Source organism: Asterias amurensis, chromosome 3 (genome assembly GCF_032118995.1).
Source record: "Asterias amurensis chromosome 3, ASM3211899v1".
NCBI classification, from domain to species: Eukaryota; Metazoa; Echinodermata; class Asteroidea; order Forcipulatida; family Asteriidae; genus Asterias; species Asterias amurensis.
Window position 1 is genome coordinate 9,899,549 of NC_092650.1, and position 19,873 is coordinate 9,919,421.

Here is a 19,873-nt window from a genome sequence, read left to right on the forward strand (position 1 = left end):
ACGCTTACGTTTCAAAATACATTCCCACAAGGACGTTTTGAATCCCTCAAGATTCCCTTCCCTCCGAGATAAAAAAATCTTTAGTTTCATCTGTTTAGCAGAAAATACTGATAACAAAACTTCTTTACTATTTAAAAATTTAGTTGGGCACCAGCCACAAGTTTTCAAATTTTATTTAAATTTGGCTGGTAATTGATTTCTGCTATGCAATACTATTTTGTGCTAAGCAAATTTTTGTGCCACTATACAGGCATTATGAAATTGGGTCCTGGCACGTCGGGAGCATTCCAAATCGCATTCCAAACTGCATCATGGCTATGCGGTAGTAGGCCTAGTTTATTGGGGCCAGGAATGCTTTGTTTACTTGTCACTGTTCCATCATATTCTCGATTAATTTCTTTGTGTTCTTCGTGACGATCTTTGGATGTATTTCGAAGCACGAAGGTCTACCTCCATCGTCGAAGGATTTGCCTGCTCCATATATTTATACTGGTTGTTTATAATACATGGATAGACTGGATCCTTATGCTGCGTCATAGTAAAACGTTGCTATAAACAAAGCACCAGTCTACTTGCAACATTGTGCGAAAATGTCATGAAGATTTGACAGTTGCAACGGCTGGAAACACGTATACGCTGGCCTTTTATCGCTTTGGTGTTTTTTAATCATTTTTCGCTAGTTACGTGACATTTTGATGATTTGTTTTTACAGCAACCATCTATAAAAACATTATTTATGATTTTACACCCCTAAATTGTGTAAACGGTGAGCCGGTGTGTCCCTTTAACTCATGTTGTCTTAAAAGGGCACGTACATGGGTGTCATCTCCATACCTTTTAGTTTTCTTGTAGTTACTGTATTTTTACTTTACGGTAACGCGCTGTCTCTGTCTGCCATTGCCGTTCTGCTGCCACTATGCCTCTCTATGCCTCTTTTCCATTTGACACCATATTTAATTGAGACGCTTCTGAGATTGTTTTTTTCCCCCCGCAAACCTAGCGTACAAACATTGCAAATAATCAACTACACATACCCATCTTTTTCATTTTGTTTTAATGAAAGTTCAAGTATTTCCAAAATCCAAAAAGGCTCAAATTCCAATGTTCAAATTTTGAAGGCTTATTGTTCTGTTACGTTTGCCACTGGGCCTCTAAATGGCCTAATTATGCACCACAGAGCATCTAGAATGCAAAATTTTCCCAGGCCCTTAAGCGGGCCCAGACCCATGCCGTAAAGGTTTCACACTTGCTTGATAGCACTCTTTAACAGATTTGCCCCAAAAAGTAATGTCATAGATCATCACCTGAAGATGCTTTTAACCCAACATTTTTTAAAGGCTTTATGTTTTGTTTCATTTCTTATGCCTGTAAATGGCTTAAGTTTGCACCACAGAGCATCTAAAATGCAAATTTTTTTTAGGCCCTTGAGCGGGCCCGGACCCACGCCGTGAAGGCTTCACACCCGCTTGCTCACTTTTGGACAGATTTTCCCCCTAAAATTTGTGTCATAGATCAACACCTGAAGATGCTATTGACCCAAAAGGTTCCACTGCTGCTCACATTTTAAAGCTGTTATACACTTTCGGAACAGAAAAAAAAAAAAAATAGAAGTTCATAGATTTACAAATCACTTACAGGGTTTACAGAAGGTAATGGTGAAAGACTTCTCTTGAAATATTATTCCATGAAATGCCTTACTTTTTGAGAAAACATTAAAACAATTATCAATTCTCAATATGGAGAATTACGGATTTATTTTAAACACATGTCATGACACGGCGAAACGTGCGGAAACAAGGGTGGGTTTTCCCATTATTTTCTCCTGACTCCGATGACCGATTGAGCCTAAATTTTCACAGGTTTGTTATTTTATATATAAGTTGTGATACACGAAGTGTGGGCCTTTGGACAATAATACTGTTATGCCTGTTATTGGCCTAAGATTGCACCACAGAGCATCTATCTATATGGTGAAGTACATTCCTCTTGTAGTAGAGTATAGTCGTACTGTAAAAGGTGCAAAGTGCGCGAACAGGAACACGACATCCTCTATTTACAAGTGGAAAAAAGTGCAAGTAAAAAACGCCACCTATCTGTTCTAATGTAGGGTCAGTGGACTCAGTCTGCTCCTAAACTGCTCCATGGTTTGGGCGGTCACATCTGATGCTGGCAGGTTGTTCCACAGGCAGATGGCGCTTGGAAAGAAAGAATACTGGAATGCTGAGATCCGGTAGTGTTGTATCTGGAACTGGACGGGATGACCTCTGGTTTGAGATGTACATGTAGATGGAACTACATTGTAGGTGTGGTGGACAGGATGGTATTGCCACTAAGCCATGAATGATTTGGTAAAGCATGATGACTTTGCTTTTTGCTCGTCTCTCGCACAGTGTCTGCCATTGCAGATCTTGTAGCATTGAGGTTACACTGTGACGTGGGTCGTAATCATGCTTGACAAAGCGGGCTGCTCGTCTCTGTACCATGTCGATCTTGGAGATGAGGTCTTGAGTGTGTGGATCCCAGACTGTTGAGGCAAACTCCAGGGTAGGTCGGACATAGGTTTTGTAGGCTTGTTCTTTGATTTTGGGTTGGCACTTCCTCAGGTTGCGTTGAAGGAAAGCTCTGGTGCTGTTGGCCTTCTTGCAGATGTTGTTAATGTGAGGCTTCCAATTGAGGTTGCTTTGGATCGTCACACCGAGGTATTTGGCTTGGGCGACGGTGCGAAAAACAGTCCCATGGATGGTGTATTGTGAAGACAAGATGTTTTTCTTCTTGTTGGTGACACGTAGAACTTCACACTTGTCTGGGTTGAAGGACATAAGCCATGTGTCTTCCCATTCCTGGAGACGCTTTAGGTCGTTTGCCAGGTCAGCAGCATCATTCTCTGATCGGATCGGCCTGTACAGTAAGGCGTCATCGGCAAAAAAGGCGAATCTCGGATGATACTGCGTCTGGTAGGTTGTTGATATACACTGGGAAGAGTAGAGGGCCTAGGACCGTCCCCTGGGGGACACCAGATGAGACCGCTGAAGTGCTGCTTGCCTTTCCTTCCAGGATGACTTGTTGGGATCTGCCTGTCAGAAGTCTCTTATCCAGGATAGAAGTGTCCCACGAACTCCTACGTGATGTAGTTTAAGAAGAAGACGTTCATGTGGAACCTTATCAAAGGCCTTAGAGAAGTCCAGCAGGATGGCGGCAATCTGCTCCTTGTCCTTTAATCCTTTTGCAAGATCGTTTATTGTTAGGATGAGCTGCGATTCACACGAGTATCTCTTCCTGAAGCCAAATTGCCTGCTTGACAGAATCCCTTTGATCATCAAGATGTTGAATGACTTGACTGTGGATGATGTGTTCCATGATCTTGCAGGCAATGGATGTCAGCGAGATAGGGCGGTAGTTTTCAGGCTTGTGTCTGTCTGCTTTTTTGAAGATGGGCGAGACGTTTGCTCATTTCCATTGTTGAGGGATTTTGCCCTGGTGGAGTGTGGCCTGGAAGAGGAGAGTCAAGACTGGTGCAAGCTCATCAGACCCTTCCTTGAGTATGTAGGCAGGTAAGTTATCAGGACCTGGTGCAGTAAAGCGCTTGATGTTTGAGAGAAGTTTACGCACTCCTTCACAACCAATTTCAAACTCAGGTACTGTTGGGTGGAGACTAGTGCCAAGGGATGGAAGTGTGGCTGTATCCTCATTGGTAAACACTGATGTAAACTGGTCGTTTAAGATGTTTGCCTTCGACTTGCTGTCACTGTGTAGGATGCCATTCTTCATTAAAGGGGCCACGCCAGAGTTGTCACATCGCTTACTGTTGATGAAGGACCAGAACTTTTTGGGGTTTGTTGACATTTCATCGCAGATCTTGTTGTTAATGAAGAAGTTGTATGCTTTTCGGCAGCCTTCTTGCATGTTGGATTTGAGCTTCTTATAACGAGCCATGTCGCGTTCATCTCTAGTAAACCTTGCCATCCTGTACGCTTTCTTCTTCCTCCGTGCTAGTTTCTTTAGGTCGCGGTTAATCCAGGGTTGGTTGAACCTTGTTGAGGACATCTTGGAGGGTACATAACTGACAAGCAGTGATTGGATCTTTGCAGTTATCTTGTTCCAGATGTCGTCTACTGGAGAATCAACGTTGTTGGTTTCAAGGAATTTGGAAGAAAAAACACGTTGGTCCGCTTTGATCTTGTTCATATCCGCTTTCTTCCACATAAAGACTTTGCGACATATTGCGTTCTAATAATAATAATAACAATAAATCTTATAAAGCGCTGGTATCTAGAAAACTATTCACTGCGCTAAAATATGACCAAGGGAAAAATTAATGGTAGGCTTGACTGAATAGGTAAGTTTTGAGATTGGATTTGAATGAAGAAATGTCAGGTTGTGATCTAAGGGTGAGAGGCAAGTCGTTCCACAGGCGGGGGGCTGCAACCGAGAAACTTCTATCCCCATAGGTTTTCAACCTGGAAGGTGGAACGGCAAGCAAGTTGGCATCACTGGACCTTAGCTGGTGAACGGGCTTATACGGCAGGAGAAGCCTCTGCAAGTACAACGGGGATGAAGTCTCTGTCATACAACGGTATGTTGTGCAAAGGAGTTTGAAGATGATGGGTTGCTCAACAGGGAGCCAGTGTAATGCTTTAAGAACCAGGGTGATATGCTCAAACTTTTTTGAGCGTGTTAGGATACGAGCTGCAATGTTCTGGATTCTCTGAAGGTGATGCAAGGTGGAAGCTGGAAGTCCATATAAGAGTGAGTTGCAGTAGTTGAGCCGAGACTACCACGGATGTTTGACATCGTGAATACCATCTCGTGATCGCTTGCTCCTGGAAGAGGGATACATTTATTCACAAGGGATGGACGATTGGTTAAGAATAAGTCCAGCGTGTTGCAGTTTCTTGTAGGAAAGTCAACCATTTGGAATAAACCGAGGTCATGGAATGTGATAGGAAACAGTTGTTGATTGCCAAGGTGTATTGGTGACCCTTGATTGAGTCTGTCGTCTAGTCGATAACTGGTAAGTTGAAGTCACCGCTGAGCCATAGAGTAGCAGAGGGATATTTGAGGGTGATGTTACGGATGGCTTGGCAAAGACGTTGTGCGTAGGGCAGATCATTCTTAGGAGGTCGGTAGGCTGACATGATGATGAGGGGTTTCTGGCGGGCAAGTTCTATTTTAGATGTTGCTGTCTCACAGTCAATGTCTATAGTAAGTGTAGTATCGATTAGGTCACTACTGGTTGCGAGTAAGACTCCCCAATAGCCATCAGAACACTCATTCCTGTTAGGAACATTGTAGCCAGGAGGCATCATCTCGGCACTGGTCATGTCTGGTTTCAGCCATGTTTCATTGGCGATGATAACGTCTGGACGACTAGTTGAGATGGCTTCCCAGAATGCTTCCTTTTGGGCATTTATACTTTGCAGGTTGACCGATAAGACTTTTAGGGGTCTTGCAATGTTTTTCCTCCTTGATGTTTTGATTGGAGAGGATTGTTGTAGAGGTGGACCAATATCTTGATCTGAATGTTCTGATGTATTGCCTGAAGTGATGTGTTGAGGGCTTGGAGAGGCAACAACTTCAGGAGGATTGAACAACGGTTCAAACTGGTTAATCGATTCTTCGTTGTAAGAATCCATGAGGGATTGGGAGTGGTTTGGCGTATCGCAAGAAGCGCAGATCCATGAGACATCAGATCCATGTAGTTTGTCGTATGAATCATTTGACATTCCCATACAGTCTGTGTGATACCATGTATCACATGAGTCGCAGGCAACGGCTGTCCTTGTACAGGACCAGGATACTCCTTTCTTACAAGCACCGCATGGATATTTAGGTGTACCTTGGACTTGGGTTAACTTCGGTATCATGAGATTGAGTTATTAAAAGGATGCTGAGGTAGAGTAAGACAGATATTCTGTTGAGATGTAGCTTATAAGACTTCATGAGGCTTGGACACGAATGAATAGACGATAGCATAGAAGCCTGCAGGGACTGGTGGTAACAGTAGTGGTTTGGGCTAGCGAAGCTGGCAGCAGGATACCACATAAAAGAGTCAATGTTTAGACCTTGACATTGAGCATGATTCAGTTTGTAGGGTATTGCAAGTTGATCAGTGAAAACAAAATTACTTAATAGGGTTGGTATGACCTACAGTAGTGAAAGGTGGGGGTCAAACATGATGAAGAAGTCAAGTGATGCTCACTTAGATCTCCACAGTTCATATCGCGGGACTCTTGCCAAGTTTCTGAGAACAACTCGCAGAGGATTTTCCGGTGTCCAGATTTGGGTATAAAAAGTGGAAGAACAAGAAGGACTCGGCAAAAAAGAATTACACACTCCACAAGTAGCCTCAGATTCCAGAATGTGGATGACAAATGGTTCAGGAAGGTTGCATGCAGACAACAGAAACCAAAAATGAATTTTCCTACCTTAGATCTCCACGGTTGAAATCGCGGGACGAGTTGACCCATAAGTGAAAGCTCACACAGAGGATTTTCCGGCGTCCAGAATTGAGTATAAAAAGTAGAATAAGGACCCGGCAAAATAGGACAAAGCACACTGCACAAGTAGCCTCAGAATATGGATGACAAACGGTGAGGTAATTGAGGGTTGACAGAGGCTGAGATTTGCAAAAAATAAGTGAAAAGAGAGAGCGCAAATCAAAGTGTCATGTTTCCCGCTCGCAACCTTTGACCTCTCAAACGCTGTCTGAGCATTAAATATGCAGAAAAATAATATAGATAAATACGAAGCTATAATTGAGTTGATTTTTTAGATACAATTACCAATAGCAAAAAACAAATGTGCACCAATGTGCATCTATAGAATGCAAAATTTTTACAGGCCTTTAAGTGGGCCCGGACCATTGCTGTAAAGGTTTCACATTTGCGTTCTCACTGTTGACAGATTTGGCCCTAAAGTGTCATAGATCAACACCTGAAGATGCTGTTAACCCAAAAGGTTGCTCACTGCTGCTCACATTTAAAGGCTTTACATCCTGTTTTATTCCTTACATGTATGCCTGTTATTGGCCTAAGATTGCACCACAATGCATCTAAAATGCAAAATGTTCCAGGGCCCATGAGCGGGCCCGAACCACACGCCCCTGCTAGATTTTGACTTTGTCAGGAATGTACAGCGATTGATCTCAAACTGAATTCTCACTATGTTTCGTAGACCGTGAAAAACAGTCTGACTTGTGTTTTGTGTGTGCCATGCCCGTGATGTATGCATCTTAATGCTTACGTTGAACTTAAAAAGGACTAACTGTCAAGTCTATCTGCACACGTGTGTTTACAAAGTTTTTTATTGAGATTGCTGCAATCAAAATGACACTCGGTGCCGTACATGTTTACAACGTGAAGCCGCTAGGATGTCAAGGAAAAAAAAAAAAAAAGCGATAACAAAGAAATGAAATAAATGGTACTGGAATGGTGTTGGTTCTATCTTCCTCCATGGTTTTGCATTTTTGTCGAGCAATCCGCAGGGTTCGAAAGTAGCAGTCAGCCTGTCGCCCTGCCTGTCTGCCTGTCGTCTGGTCACCATATGCGAGTGAGTGATCCAAATCTCTTCTTTTACTAGTCCGCAGGGCTAGTAATCAAAAATCTTTTACACAATAAATGAGAGGTACAGCAGTAAAATCCCAAACAAGGATTATTTTTTAAGTTTATAAAAAGATTTTGCCGCGATCTCGATCTTCCATGTTCTTTGTAAATCGACGGTAAACAAACCAACGATCTCGCTGCATATTTTTATTCTAAAAGTACATTTTAGATCATGAAGTTTTCATTGCAAGTTCTATCTGCAACTGATCTAAATAATTGTTGATGAGAAATTATTATTAGATCAGATCGTCTATAATCTCAAGTTTGCAAATGTCTGGGTTTCTTTCTTTGCAAGTAGAAAACATCAGTTTAGTTAAAAAAAATCCCAAGTCACTTGCGTGGCTGCCGTGAATTTTTAGGCCTGAATGTAACGGGTACCCGAAAGAAAATAACCTGAAAATGCACAGCCTTATTTGTCTGTGTTTTTTTCACAGAACTTAAAAACCAATATATAATTGTCATGTATCATTTACCCTCATATTCAGAAATAATCAGACTTTAGTGAAATTCACACCAGAATATCAAACATTGAATTTGTTGTCTCCTTGATATATATGTTTATTACTACAGGAGGAACTTTATTTCTGCTGGTGCAGCCGCTGGTGTTGCCTCTGCATTTGGTGCACCTGTTGGTGGCCTTTTGTTTGCTATGGAAGAGGTATCATCTTTTTGGAGTATGAAGCTTTCTTGGCAAGTCTTCTTTTGCTGTATGATTTCTACATTCACTACTGATTTGTTCAACTCAGCTTTTCACAACTTCAAGTATCAGGGGGATTTTGGTCTTTTCCGGTCCCAAAATTACATCATTTTCAAGGCAAGTTAATTTATTTAAAGGTAGTGGACAGTTTTGGTAATAATAATTATTATCATAAAACCTCACTTGACTACGAGTAATGGGGAGAGGTTGACAGTATAAAACAATGTGAGAAACGACTCCCTCTGAAGTAATGTAGTTTTCGAGTGTCCGAACAGAGGGTTAACCGATCCACTTCCCGAATTCAAACGACAATAAATAATACGTGGATGACAACTTCTTGCATTGGTACTAATGTATTATAAAACAATTGCACAACTCCAGCACCAATCAATCTATATGTACACTTGCACATTAACTAATTATAATCCAAACATCTCCCTCGAGCTCGAGTAAACCAAATGAGTATCCTTAGCCCCACTTAGGCTCTACAATTAAAGGAAAAATAGTGAATTGTTTACACAGCAGTATTCTCAACTTTGTCAATACAAACTTTAGAATGTTAAATAAATTACAAACTGAGGATGAATATCCCCACCACTGTTCTTCAAGATAGGTCGTAATACAAAACTAAAACAACTTCTCGTCGACTTCCTTTCGTTGTTTTGCCCCACACCTTGAGACGCACTCCACTTTACTCACAATAAAATACTTGGCCGAGGGGAATTATATTAAGTGTGTTCACAGTTCATTCTTGTGCTGTATACTCAAAACTTGCCCATCCAGCGAATCATGATGGTGATGGTGGGCGTACACGTTCCCCCTCAAATCTGGTTAGGGACAGCGTCGGCCCGACAAACCTCGGCCCAGTGCGGTGGCGCATAGAGTAACATGCATAACAATGGACCATGATCAGTGTCCTATTTTCTAAAGATTGCGGCCGACTGCAGCGCGCCGCTCACCGTGCATGCAGTGGATTAAAAAAGCCCCCCAACACAGAGGCAAGGATCGTAGCAAAGTCAACGAACAGACAGATTTGTGTACATTTTTTGTCTGTGGGTATGGCAGGTAGGCTGAAGCATTATTTATTTAGCTGAATGAGAAATAATGAATTGTTTGAAAGAAAATCTACCTCTAAATTATAGATACACGTATCCAGCTCGAAGTTCCACCGTTATATTTGGTCGAATTCCCCCACATCCACACTATAGGCATGATATCTGCTCTTCGTGACTAAATTTACAGACCTCGTTTGCGTTGTTGGGCTAAATTTCTGAGTCATTTTGAGAGATTTTCGTGTCTGAACTTGGACATCGTTGATTTTACAGGCAAGTTTCATGCAAGGGCAAACATGATTTTAACAACCATTCCTACCCGAAGTTTTGAAGCAATAAAATAATTCAAAAAAATAAAATGTGTTTTCGGCCCTAATTTTTTGGGCTAGTGTTGTATTATTTTTTATTTGGCCTTACAAACAAATACAAATCATATCCTAGTAAGATAATGCTACATTCCAAAAATACTTTTTAAAGCAAACGTTTAAAAAGAGGCAATAAATATTAATATGATTTGAACGTTTATTGTAACAATAATATAAGATGACAGTTAAGTTCCCAAAGCACTTAACAATCACAAAGGTCTAAAAAGAGGCAAATACAAAAATAAATGATTACCCCATCCTTTTAAAATACATTCAGCCTAAAGCACACTTCAGAGATCATTGTTCTCTACAATAAAAACCCTCAAAGTTTACCACACAATAGCGGTTGGGTGAATGACGTCTGTATGAAGTTATTGACTGTCAATCGTTTTCGGAACGAATACCCGGCCACACAGAAAAACCTTTGTACACCGCCGATGCCTGTTGGACTGAAAGCTAGACGCATTGCGGCATTGGTGGAATGAAAGCACGGTCACGGGGAATAAAAAAGTTGCAGCATTGTTGGAATAATTGGACCGTCTGGGGGATTGCGGCATTGTTCGAACGAAAATACGGTCTCAGTGTCTGAATAGCCTTGTTTGACCGCATTATTGAGAAAGGATTCTTCACACAAAGACCGTTGATTTGAACTGGACATGAAGGTATTTTTTATTTCACGCAGTGATCATCCAAAAAAAAAATCAATCGTCAGCAGACAAGGCGCACCGAAAGATAAGACGCATCGATGTTTATGGGGTCTAGAAAGTCAGATAAGACGCGTCTTATCAGCAGGAAAATACGGTAGTACATGTAACGTACACCATGTACAGCATAGTCGTCGCGCACCGCATGGATGTCATCCATTCCATTGTGACTCGCGTGACAATCTCACTGGTTTTTCAACTTTTGAAAGATTTATACTCCAAAATATAACACATGGCTCTCATGTAACTCAATTTATATAAACTTAGTGAAGAGCCCTATAATAAAAAATAAAAAAGGAAAACAAATTGTGAAGGTATCATGTTTTTATAGGAGTTCCAAAAATGTGACTCGCGTGACTGCCAAAAAATGAAAGGTGTTGCATCCCTGTATGCCATTGCCCAGTCGTGAGAACTCAGAAGAACTTTTTAGTTCCGGATCACTTTTTTTTCAAGTACAAGAGTAGCACTATATTATACTATAAAAAGTACAAAATAAAAAGATTTAAAGAAATTGAAAATTTGTTAAATGCAACGTGACTCGCGTGACAGACGTTTGTGACTCTCGTGACAAGTGAGAAAATATACAATAACTAAACAGGATACTGCATAACAAGAACAATTTATTTCATTCAGAACACTCAGAACTTGAAATTGAATCTTTTCATCAAAGGAAGAAACACCTGAAGCAACATTTAAAGGAAAAATAATAATCTGAACAGGCTTTGACTTAAACATGGTAATGTTGGGGTGGTTCTGATAAGAGTTGGTGGTTTAACGACACTGTCTGGTCGAAACGCTGAGTTGTTACACCACCAGTTCTTTTCAGAACCACTCAAACTCAAAGAGAGAACCCTTACTAGAAATTATTATATTGTTTTGTGATAGGGGAAAGGACTTTTTTCTCACTGCGCTTGGCAGAGTAGGTTGATAAGAAACCACAAATTTTCGTGTCAAGTTCTAGCATTAGATTGTGTTAGGCTGAGTACATGTAAATCTGTTAAGTAATTTCTTTATTGATGCCCCCTCCAAATCTTACTTGAGAATACTGTCTTAAAATACCCAGTTTCATCAAACATTTTTGAATGTTCTTGTTTTAAGTTTATCATTCCTTGTATTATTTAAAAAATGCAGGTAAATTATGCAGACGTGAGCACATTGTACAGTGGAGTATGCAGTGTACATGTAGTTCAACATGATCTGCTGACAGTGTGCCAAGTTATAATTGTACACTGTAATAATTCTTTGTTCTAACAAAAAATTATAAATTCAGGGGCATAGTAATATGTTCCAGTGGGCTGGAGGTGCTTTTGTAACATTCCATAGACATCATCCCCAGAATACTTTGGTAGCTTTTGCTAACCATGTGCATTAAGTGCATTTGCCGTGACTCGCGTGACAAAGTAGAAGGCCTAGGTAAAAAAAACTAATTAATTCTTGAAAGACCCTTTGAAAAGACCACTATTATGAGAGAGAAGAAAAAAAATGTTGAGGGTCTATAATAGAAAAAATACTATAATCATTTTTTTTGTGACTCGGGTGACAGTAAAACGAGGGTAAAAATTAACTCCCATTTTTCAAAAGTTAATATTTCAAAAAGGCATTTTTAATTTTGGCTGTCCTTACTAATGACTCTTTGTTGTTTATACATAATGATTAAATCTGAACACCTATTGTTTCATGATTTTTATTTCGAAACCTGAATTTCAAGGATTTTTCAGACTTTTGTGTACACTTTTCCCCTTTACTCCCAAGGCTGTCGCAAAAGCAATAAAGAATATTTGTATAAAGTCTTTTTAGAAGAAGAAGCACTAGGTGTTCTTGTTTCAAAATAAATGTAAAAACTTCACTGATAACCATTTTAATTTTTTTACTATGAAGCGCAAATACCACGGAATGGCTGATGTGTATTCATTCTGTCAACATCGTGTCAAAATGGAGCAGTTTACGTGGGAATTTTAGCGTCTCAACGATATTATTTTATTGTGTATTGTAAGATTTTTTCTTTATCTTATTAATTTTGTTGAGTTGGATGAATGCTTTCTTTTTCTGTGGGTTAGTTGTTAGTGCATTCATTGACATTGGGTATATTATGAGGCAATCGATTGAAGTGGACAAAAATGAAGAACTATTTTTTACTGGCATCTCGAATTTCTTTTTTTTTCAAATTGCCGTCGTGCCCTTCGCAACTTTTTATTATTGCCTTGATGCCCTTTGAAATTTTTGAAAATTGCATTGGTGCCCCAAAAGTCAAGGCAAAGTATCAGGGCTGCACAATGCTGAGTGGCCAAGTGAGCAGCGGCGGACAATTTTTTTTATTTCCCTGTCCCAGGTTTATTTCCCGTCCAAGATTTATTTTCCTATTCCCGTTTTTTTCTTGTTCCCATAATAATTATTTCGCCGTCCTGGGTTGTTTCCCCGGTTTTTCTCTGTCCCTTGATATATTTTCCCATCCCATGTTTATTTCCACTTCCCGTTTGTTTTCTTGTTCCCGTAATAATTATTTCGCCGTCCTGGGTTGTTTCCCCGGTTTTTCTCTGTCCCTTGATATATTTTCCCATCCCAGGTTTATTTCCACTTCCCGTTTGTTTTCTTGGTCCTGTAATAATTATTTCGCTGTCATGGGTTGTTTCCCCGTTTTTTTCTCTGTTTCCCGTCCCAGGTTTATTCCCCATCTCAGGTTTATTATTCTACCTTTTTTTTCTCCCTTAGCATTTCCTCGTTCCACGTAACAGGATGTTTCCCCCACCCAGGTTTATTTCCACTTCCAGATTTCTTTCCTCGGTCCCGTAATAATTATTTCGCCGTCCTGGGTTGTTTCCCGTTTTTTCTCTGTCCCTTAATATTTCCCGTCCTAGGTTTATTCCCCTTTCCTGTTTTTTATCCCTAAGCATTTCACAGTCCCAGGTTTATTTCCAAGCCCCAGGTTTATTTCCCGTCCCAGGTTTATTTCCCCTTCCGGTTTTTCTCAGTCCCGTAGTATTTCCCCGTCCCTTCCCCCCTTCCTCGTCCCAAGGTTATTTCCTACTACCCAGTTTTTTATCCCCTAATATTTCACCATCCCTTTTTTTCCCTATCCCATGCTTATTTCTCAGCAATAAGTGTGGTAAATATTGGCAGTCGGCGGCGTACAAAGCAAAAAATGTTGAGTACAAAGCAAAAAATGTCAAGCATTGTTATACTTTGTATCAAGTTACAACAAATGTAACATTTTGTATAAGAACCCTAGTATAGTTACAATTGCGGCACATCTAAGGGGATTTTGTGATTTTGTTTACCTTTGATGCCAGGAGTTGTTGGGTAGATAAATAGAACAACCCGGATGACAAAACAGAAACTGGGAAGGGGAAATAACCCTTGGGGTGGGGTTAGGGGCCTGGGGATATTAATAGACCAAGAACAAATAAAACATTGGACGGGGAAATGAACATGGACGGGGAAATATTAGGGACGGGGAAATATTAAGGGAATGGAAAAAAAAACGGGAAGAGGAAATAAACCTTGGACGGGGAAATAAACATGGGCCGTGAAATATTAAGGGACGGAAAAATATTAAGGGAATTAGGAAAAAAAACGGGAAGAGGAAATAAACCTTGCACGGGAAATAAACATGGGTGGTGAAATATTAAGGGACGGGAAAATATTACGGGAATGAACAAAAAACGGGAAGAGGAAATAAACCTGGGCAAGGAAATAAACATGGGCGGTGTAAGGGACGGGAAAATATCAAGGGAATGAACAAAAAACGGGAAGAGGAAATAAACCTGGGACGGGGAATATTGAGGGACGGGGAAATATTAAGGGAATGAAAAAAAAAAAAAAGCTACCCCAAGGACTTCATCTTGAAGTTGGTATCCCGCCTGTTGGTATCCCGCCACATGATTTACAAGTGAGATGGTGGTTCTTGCAATTTGCCAACTTCCATGCAGAAAAATAACAATATTAAACAACTTGTAGTTAGTCTTTTAAGCACAACTGCAATTGTAGGAGATATCAGTTTAGTTTACATAAACCCCGAAATTGCCGTCGCTCACATAGGTCTGGAGAGCCATACTGCGCAGTGCATTGTAGGGGAGAGAACCAGACACACAAACAAGCGGACAAAAAAATAAAAAATACATGTATTTCTGTAGAAGTCGTCCGGAATATTTCAGTACTGCTACACATGTGTTGGAAGAGAGGAGCCTAAATGTTGGCCAATAATGTATTCCAAAATAATTTGGGAGAACAAGAACGGTATGTTTCATCATGGTTTCATTAAGATTTCAGTCCACTGTTATCACAATCACTGTTTTTACAATCACGGCCGGCCGCAGTTCGCCGCACTTCTCCAGTCCATTGTTTTGTATCCAGCTGATGAGATACCAAAAGGGAGACGGGAACAAACGAACGTTCAACAACAACTAAATTTGTATCGGAAATAATGCTATACATTACTTGTGCTTTTTATCTCGTGGTAAGAACATGGATCCTTTACAAAATTCTAAACGAAACAGTTACAAATTCATAACATCGTTTTTATAGTCCAAAATCTTGCAGTAATTAACACACTTTTAGGGAACAAGAATGATCAGTTTAATCAAAGCGCAAGGACCAGGCCTTGCTCTATTCATCTATTCCTTCTATACAATTTCTTGATTCAGTTCACTTAGACCATGGGATGATCGCTAGAATTGTTCAAAACCGTAGCCCCCACTTTTGGACCACGCAATTTTTGTATGTAGGTATGAAATAAAATACGGAAAATCAATTACTTGCTATTGCTTGGCGAAAATCCTGCACCGAATCCCGAAAAGAAACAATTACAGCGACAAATAGTGATCTAAAAATCCTCGGAAGCCTGCGATGTGGGTGACGTCATTCGAAGCATTATCGTGTTTCGTTCCCACACTGTACCATTATAACATACAGAGTACTTCTTCAAACCCCTGAATAAAAGAATGCCGATTCATAGGCTCGTTCGACAAAATTATAAGTAATCACACAAGCGCGAGTGGAATACGAACAAAATAGTGCGTCTGCGTCCCACATCTAACTCGGCCGCGCGTGTGATAATAAAAATTTAACACACGCACGTCGTAGCAACAAAAAACAAATGGCATTGTACTTGATGTTCAATCAATAAAAATCATGGGTTTTTGTTCTAGGCCTTTGCATGTTAATTGGACAGAAAAGGGGAAAATTTACATTGTTCCTATTAAACACTTGGAAAAGGTTCTTGCACTGCCGTGAACGATTGGTAAATAGTCCCAGTGTATACAGACGTTATCAAAAAATACTGTTTTTGACCTAAAATGACCCAAAAATTGGTCTGTTCACGAACTGTGCAGTTTTAGAGCTTAGCAACAACCAACTTCTGATTCAGTACCATTGAAAACCCTTGTGGGTCAAATTTCATGCGGTCCGGAGATGGGGACCACGAAACCCCTAAAATAGGCCCCTTTTCAATACCCATCCCATGGTCTAACTGCAGTTTACAACCTCGGCCGGCCGCAGCGCGCCGCGCTTCTTCTGTCCATTGTTACCCAGCTGATAAGACACACAATAGGCAAAATTTAATGAGTTGCTAACCCCTCGGCGGCGCCGCAGCCAAAAACTCCTCAGAGGGACAGGTCGGCGCCGCCGCATAGAGCTGCAGCGGGCCGCGGCCCGCCGATAAAAATATTTTTGACGCTGTCCCTTATATCGTTGTCTCACTCCCACTCCATCCAGGGGTGGTTTATTGATGTACCACCTTCGACAATTACACTTGGGTGCGCCTTCTTGCGCCCGCCTTCACACTCCTATAAAGGCGATCTGAAAATTCATATGAAACACACTTTGCCATAATTTTGGCCATTTTATAATAATACATGTACACCCATCCTTCATAAATAACTTCAGTTTGAGTTTATACTCCAATATGTACCATGTATACACAACATTAAAGTCACCTGGAAGTGGTATTTTGTCAAAATAAAGCTTTTGTCACTAATATATGTGTTTTGATGAGTGGAATGTGACTGTTCGTGACGTCAATCAAGGCAAACTCGACTTGGACTTGGACTTGCATGTACTTTGCACGTGTGTTTACTCTACGCATCAAGGCAAAGTCTGCCTCGATTGACGTCACAAAAGGGGTAGGCGGAGTCAACCCCCCAAACAACTTTATCTATTTTTTAAACATATAAATCGTGACAAAAAATTACAAAAGAAATTGTTTTATTGTTACTTAACATACTCTTATGTTTGAAAAAATAAAAATTCTATTTCGAGGTGACTTTAAAGATCGTCGATCTTAATACTTGGTGGGTTACTTTCCCTGTGTCCCTAGACACCTCAGCTCAAATTAGCTCAACGTCACTTCAAACCTATTAATACCTTACTTAGGTTTTCACTTAAATCCAACACAGCTATACACTTGGTTCTTCCATGAAAATAATAATAAAAGGATTTAACTTACGGTTGATGATCGGGTTGGCCAACATGTCTTCCTTGTTGCCAAAGTCAAAGATTGGGTGAATAAATCTAAATCTAACCCTCCGTACTCGGCTAGCATAATATTTACTCTGGCTTGCAGAAAATGTACCCTTAAGATTATTGGTTTTAAGGAATAGCTTGTACCTATGTCTAAACAAATATTTTAGCAGCAGAGCAGCAGAACAAATGGCATGCACTTGTCACGGAGTGATATAAGTTTTTTAAAGAATTACTTAAGTTTCCTCAGTTTGCTGGCCGTTATGTATAATACAGGAAGAAACAAGGTTTTAAATAGTTATGGCCAAAGCGCTGCAATCATGGCTTGGCATTTTCTTTTCATTGTGTTGAAGTTCTGTAAAGGTTAGTAAACTTTTGGGGCAGTTTAAAGGTTCTGATTGGCCAAGAAGGCATCGGACCAATAGTTCTTTTATGTTAAAGGTTTGGAATGCGTGCAAGTCACGAGATCTTACAGCGGGAAGTTATTTTGTGTTAATTTAAGGGGAACAGAAATTTAGGTGTGTGACTTTGCATTTTGAGATTCCCGAGGAGAGGACTCTGTCAGCCTCGACGATCGAGTTATTGAGAACTCCTGTATTTTGCTTATGGGTTATTGAGAGCCCTAAGTATACAGTCATCAAGCCTTAGTTGCATAGTTTTTGCAAAAGCAGTTTATTCTGGCGAGTGAGACACACCGAAATTTTGTTGAAGAGACCCGCCACTGTAGAAACCAGGATCGACAAATCGACCTGTTTTTTCCCGCAAGGGTTAAAACGCCATACTTGAAGTTGATGTGCTAAACTGAGGGCTAACAGAAGGCCGGGCAGAGATACGACCCAGTGCCAAAGACTAATCTAAACTTAAAGAAGACTCGGAAGACGTGATGGGAGCGATAATAAGCTAGGAACCGAAAGAGACACAGAGAGAGAGAGAAAGAGAAGATTGTAATAACCGGCAACCTTTATTGAAAGTCACTGATAGGACAACGTTTATTTTATTATTTTTGTGAAGACACACTTAATGTAAATTGTAAATAAATCTGTATATTTTCTTGTAAATACAAACTTGTTTCCCTTGCCTTCAATTCTCTGTTTGTCCAACAACTACCGAAGGTCATGGCCGCCGAGGTCGGGGAAAGACTCGGGGCATGACAGCACTCTTCACCACTGGAGACTCAACTGAATCCTTCCTACTATTCTTTCTCATATACTTCACACACACTTCTATGTACACTCTATCAGCCGACACCCTGATCCTTTCTTATGATAAACTTACCCCAAGATTATGCAAATAAGCTGTAAGGTTAAACTTGAGGTTCACTGCTCCTCATGTTGGGGTATCCCCTCTGGGTCAAAAGTACGCATAATGAATAATTAATATTGACCCCAAACAACCATGGCCAGTTGGGTCCTGGCACCAAGCCTTTCATGAATATTTACACAGAGTTAAAGAGAACTTGAGCAAATGTTAGCAGTATCTCTGACGGAAAGGAATGAATATTCATATCACATCCAGGCATTTGCATTTTTCTGTGACATCGAGAAAGAAGTAATTTTTCACAAATTTGATTTCGAGACCTCAGATTTAGAATTTGAGGTCCTGAAATCGAGCATCTGAAAGCACACAACTTCCATGTGACAAGGGTATTTTTTTCTTTAAACTTGCAACTTCGATGACCGATTGAGCTCAAATTTTCACGGGTTTGTTATTTTATGCAAATGTTGGGATACACCATGGTGAAGAGTACATGTAGTCTTTGACAATTACCAATAGTGTGCACTGTCTTTAATGGGAGTTACAAGTATAACTTGTATGAAAGTTATCGGTAATATACATGTACACTATAGTTTTGTTAGATTCAACGGGTGAAAACCCAAAGACATCAAGAGGGCCTATTATCACCAACATTTGAAACCAACATCACTGTGGTTCTTTTGCAGGTCATGGACAGTCTTGATGTTAATATCATCATGTTCCTTCCTACGGTAGTCCTTGGGGTTGTTGGTGGTCTGCTAGGAGGAATGTTTGTTTTCATCAACTTAAAGCTCGCAAGACTAAGGCAAGCCTTTATTTCCAAGGCTTCAAAGAAATGGAAAAAAAAGTCTTTGAAGATAATGGAACCATGCCTTATTATTGTAAGTAAACATTACTTCATGTTACTTGAAATTGTCAATTGCCCTTTTAAATTTCCCCAATTACATTCATATGAGGGGTAACCAATATTGTTATGTTTTACCAGTATTGCATGGGCGTCATTTCTGTCTTGAAAGGTTGGGGGGGGGGGGGACACCATTAGTCAAAACATTTATGGCGTGGGGGGGGGGGGGGGGTCCTGGGGCCTGCTTTAGGTCCCCAAAATTGTTTAGGCCGTAGATGGTCATTTGTGCAATCTGGGGAGTTGGAAATGTTAGAGATAATGGAATTTAGTGCCTATTTCAAGCTATGATGCAATATGCTATCATGGTTATTGTATCTAAAAAAGACAACTCAATTAAAGCTCCGTATCCATATTACTTAATGCATATAATGCCCAGACGGCGATTCATCCCTATCATCACCAGCATCGCCAAGGTTGGACCAAGACAAGAAATTTTAGGGGGGGGGGGGGGTTGTCGGTTGGGGCAAAACTATTAAAGATGGAGCACACTATAAAGCAGAACGCAAAGCCTTTTACGGCCATGGGTCCGGGCCCGCCTAAGTCCCCGGGAAAACTTTTGCACTCTAGATGCTCTGTGGTGCAATCTTAGGCCAATAAGAGCACAAAAATAGAACATTACCCTTTAAAATATGAGCAGCAGTATAAACTTTTGGGTTAACAGGCAGATCTACATGTATGACACAAGTTTTATGGGGAAAATCTGTCAAAGAGTGAGCATGCGAGTGTGAAACCGTTACGGCATGCGTCCGGGCCGCTTAAGACTGGGTTGCTCACAAAAATCAAAGAAGTGGTAGCAGACTTTCAAAAATGGATTTCGTTTAAACTTTGCACAAGTGAAGGCCA

The 19,873-nt window shown here is 40.4% G+C and overlaps 1 protein-coding gene across 3 annotated transcripts in view; it reads left to right on the plus strand.

The window, feature by feature from the left end:
• LOC139934334 (chloride channel protein C-like) overlaps positions 1-19,873 on the plus strand; it is a 191,558-nt gene that overhangs the window by 88,930 nt on the left and 82,755 nt on the right. For all 3 annotated transcript variants that reach the window (XM_071928511.1, XM_071928512.1, XM_071928513.1), the window contains 2 exons: positions 8,172-8,415; positions 18,813-19,007. In XM_071928511.1, the coding sequence (XP_071784612.1) occupies positions 8,172-8,415; positions 18,813-19,007 (439 nt within the window). The remainder of the gene's footprint in view (positions 1-8,171; positions 8,416-18,812; positions 19,008-19,873) is intronic.